This window comes from Telmatherina bonti, assembly GCF_933228915.1.
Source record: "Telmatherina bonti genome assembly, chromosome: 17".
Classification (NCBI taxonomy): Eukaryota; Metazoa; Chordata; class Actinopteri; order Atheriniformes; family Telmatherinidae; genus Telmatherina; species Telmatherina bonti.
Genome location: NC_136615.1, coordinates 38,102,653 through 38,105,905, shown reverse-complemented (window position 1 = coordinate 38,105,905; position 3,253 = coordinate 38,102,653). Strand labels below are relative to the sequence as shown.

At 61.2% G+C, this 3,253-nt stretch overlaps 1 protein-coding gene across 1 annotated transcript in view; it reads left to right on the top strand.

The window, feature by feature from the left end:
• pam (peptidylglycine alpha-amidating monooxygenase) overlaps positions 1–1,292 on the top strand; it is a 58,547-nt gene extending 57,255 nt beyond the window's left edge. Inside the window, exon 25 of the mRNA XM_079256083.1 lies at positions 1,029–1,292. Coding sequence (XP_079112209.1) covers positions 1,029–1,207 — 179 coding nt within the window. The 3' untranslated portion in view covers positions 1,208–1,292. The remainder of the gene's footprint in view (positions 1–1,028) is intronic.
• Positions 1,293–3,253: the final 1,961 nt, after the last annotated feature.

The window sequence follows — 3,253 nt, the reverse complement described above, 5'->3', positions numbered from 1 at the left end:
GAAACCAGACTGGGACCTGGTTCTGCCTCCTGATGCCAGACTGGGACCCGGTTCTGCCTCCTGACCCCAGACTGGGACCCGGTTCTGCTTCCCAAAGTCCGACTGGGACCCGGTTCTGCTTCCTGACACCAGACTGGGACCCGGTTCTGCTTCCCGAAACCAGACTGGGACCCGGTTCTGCTTCCCGAAACCAGACTGGGACCCGGTTCTGCCTCCTGATGCCAGACTGGGACCCGGTTCTGCCTCCTGACCCCAGACTGGGACCCGGTTCTGCTTCCCAAAGTCCGACTGGGACCCGGTTCTGCTTCCTGACGCCAGACTGGGACCCGGTTCTGCCTCCTGACGCCAGACTGGGACCCGGTTCTGCTTCCCAAAGTCCGACTGGGACCTGGTTCTGCTTCCTGACACCAGACTGGGACCCGGTTCTGCTTCCCGAAACCAGACTGGGACCCGGTTCTGCTTCCCGAAACCAGACTGGGACCCGGTTCTGCCTCCTGACCCCAGACTGGGACCCGGTTCTGCCTCCTGACGCCAGACTGGGACCCGGTTCTGCCTCCTGACGCCAGACTGGGACCCGGTTCTGCCTCCTGACGCCAGACTGGGACCCGGTTCTGCCTCCTGACGCCAGACTGGGACCCGGTTCTGCCTCCTGACGCCAGACTGGGACCCGGTTCTGCCTCCTGACGCCAGACTGGGACCCGGTTCTGCCTCCTGACGCCAGATTGGGACCCGGTTCTGCCTCCTGATGCCAGATTGGGACCCGGTTCTGCCTACTGATGCTAGACTGGGACCCGGTTCTACCCCTGACACCAGACTGGGACCCGGTTCTGCCTCCTGACGCCAGATTGGGACCCGGTTCTGCCTACTGATGCTAGACTGGGACCCGGTTCTGCCCCCTGACACCAGACTGGGACCCGGTTCTGCTTCCTGCTGAGGACTGGGACCCGTTGGATGCCGGATCAGAACCCAGTCCCTCAGAGTGTGTGAGCCGAGCTGCCTGCTAAACGGCGTGTTGTCTCCTCCATCAGGAAAGGCGGTTGGCGGTCTGAACCTGGGGAACTTCTTCGCGACCCATCAGGGTTACAGCCGCCAGGGGTTCGACCAGCTCAGCACCGAAGGCAGTGACCAGGAGCGGAACGGCGAGGACAGCAGCGACTCGGAGAACGAAGAGTACTCCGCACCGCCGCCTCCATCGTCATCGTCTTAGAACCCAGGATCGTGTGCCGTCGTCTTCCTCCTCTGCTCACATGTTTATCGTCATACGTGTCACTGTCATGTCACGATCGCGTCACGGTCCCGTCTCGGTCGTGTGACGATCGTGACACGACCGTCACACAACCGTGACACGATGGTGACTCGACTGTGTGACGGTCGAGTCACGATCGTGTGACGGTCGCCAGACGGTCGCCGGACGGTTGCCTGACGGTCGAGTCTCGATCGTGCGACGGTCGTGTGACGGTTGAGTCATGATCGTGTGACGGTCGAGTCACGGTCGAGTCGCGGTCGTGTCACGGTCTTGTGACGGTCGAGTCACGATCGTGCGACGGTCGTGTGACGGTTGAGTCATGATCGTGTGACGGTCGAGTCATGATCGTGTGACGGTCGAGTCACGGTCGAGTCGCGGTCGAGTGACGGTCGTGTGACGGTCGAGTCGCGGTCGTGTCACGGTCTTGTGACGATCGTGTCACGGTCTTGTGACGGTCGAGTCACGATCGTGCGACGGTCGTGTGACGGTTGAGTCATGATCGTGTGACGGTCGTGTCACGGTCGAGTCGCGGTCGTGTGACGATCGTGTCACGGTCTTGTGACGGTCGTGTCATGTTCGTGTCACGGTCGCCGGACGGTTGCCTGACGGTCGAGTCTCGATCGTGCGACGGTCGTGTGACGGTTGAGTCATGATCGTGTCACGGTCGTGTGACGGTTGAGTCATGATCGTGTCACGGTCGTGTGACGGTCGAGTCACGGTCGTGTCACGGTCTTGTGACGGTCGTGTGACGGTCGAGTCACGGTCGTGTGACGGTCGAGTCACGGTCGTGTCACGGTCTTGTGACGGTCGAGTCATGTTCGTGTCACGGTCGCCGGACGGTTGCCTGACGGTCGAGTCTCGATCGTGCGACGGTCGTGTGACGGTTGAGTCATGATCGTGTCACGGTCGTGTGACGGTTGAGTCATGATCGTGTCACGGTCGTGTGACGGTCGAGTCACGGTCGTGTCACGGTCTTGTGACGGTCGTGTGACGGTCGAGTCACGGTCGTGTGACGGTCGAGTCACGGTCGTGTCACGGTCTTGTGACGGTCGAGTCACGGTCGTGTCACAGTCGTGTGACGGTCGAGTCACGGTCGTGTGACGGTCGAGTCACGGTCGTGTCACAGTCGTGTGACGGTCGTGTGACGGTCGAGTCACGGTCGTGTGACGGTCGAGTCACGGTCGTGTCACAGTTGTGTGACGGTTGAGTCATGATCGTGTCACGGTCGTGTGACGGTCGAGTCACGGTCGTGTGACGGTCGAGTCATGATCGTGTCACGGTCGTGTGACGGTCGAGTCACGGTCGTGTCAGTCGTGTGACGGTCGAGTCACGGTCGTGTCACAGTTGTGTGACGGTTGAGTCATGATCGTGTCACGGTCGTGTGACGGTCGAGTCACGGTCGTGTGACGGTCGAGTCACGGTCGTGTGACGGTCGAGTCACGATCGTGTCACGGTCGTGTGACGGTCGAGTCACGGTCGTGTGACGGTCGAGTCAGGATCGAGTCACGATCGTGTCACGGTCGTGTGACGGTCGAGTCACGGTCGTGTGACGGTCGAGTCAGGATCGTGTCACGGTCGTGTGACGGTTGAGTCACGGTCGTGTCACAGTCGTGTGACGGTTGAGTCACGGTCGTGTCACAGTCGTGTGACGGTCGAGTCACGGTCGTGTCACAGTCGTGTGACGGTCGAGTCACGGTCGTGTCACAGTCGTGTGACGGTTGAGTCACGGTCGTGTCACAGTCGTGTGACGGTCGAGTCATGATCGTGTCACGGTCGTGTGACGGTCGAGTCACGGTCGTGTCACAGTCGTGTGACGGTCGAGTCAGGATCGTGTCACGGTCGTGTGACGGTCGAGTCACGGTCGTGTCACAGTCGTGTGACGGTTGAGTCACGGTCGTGTCACAGTCGTGTGACGGTTGAGTCACGGTCGTGTCACAGTCGTGTGACGGTCGAGTCAGGATCGTGTCACGGTCGTGTGACGGTCGAGTCACGGTCGTGTCACAGTCG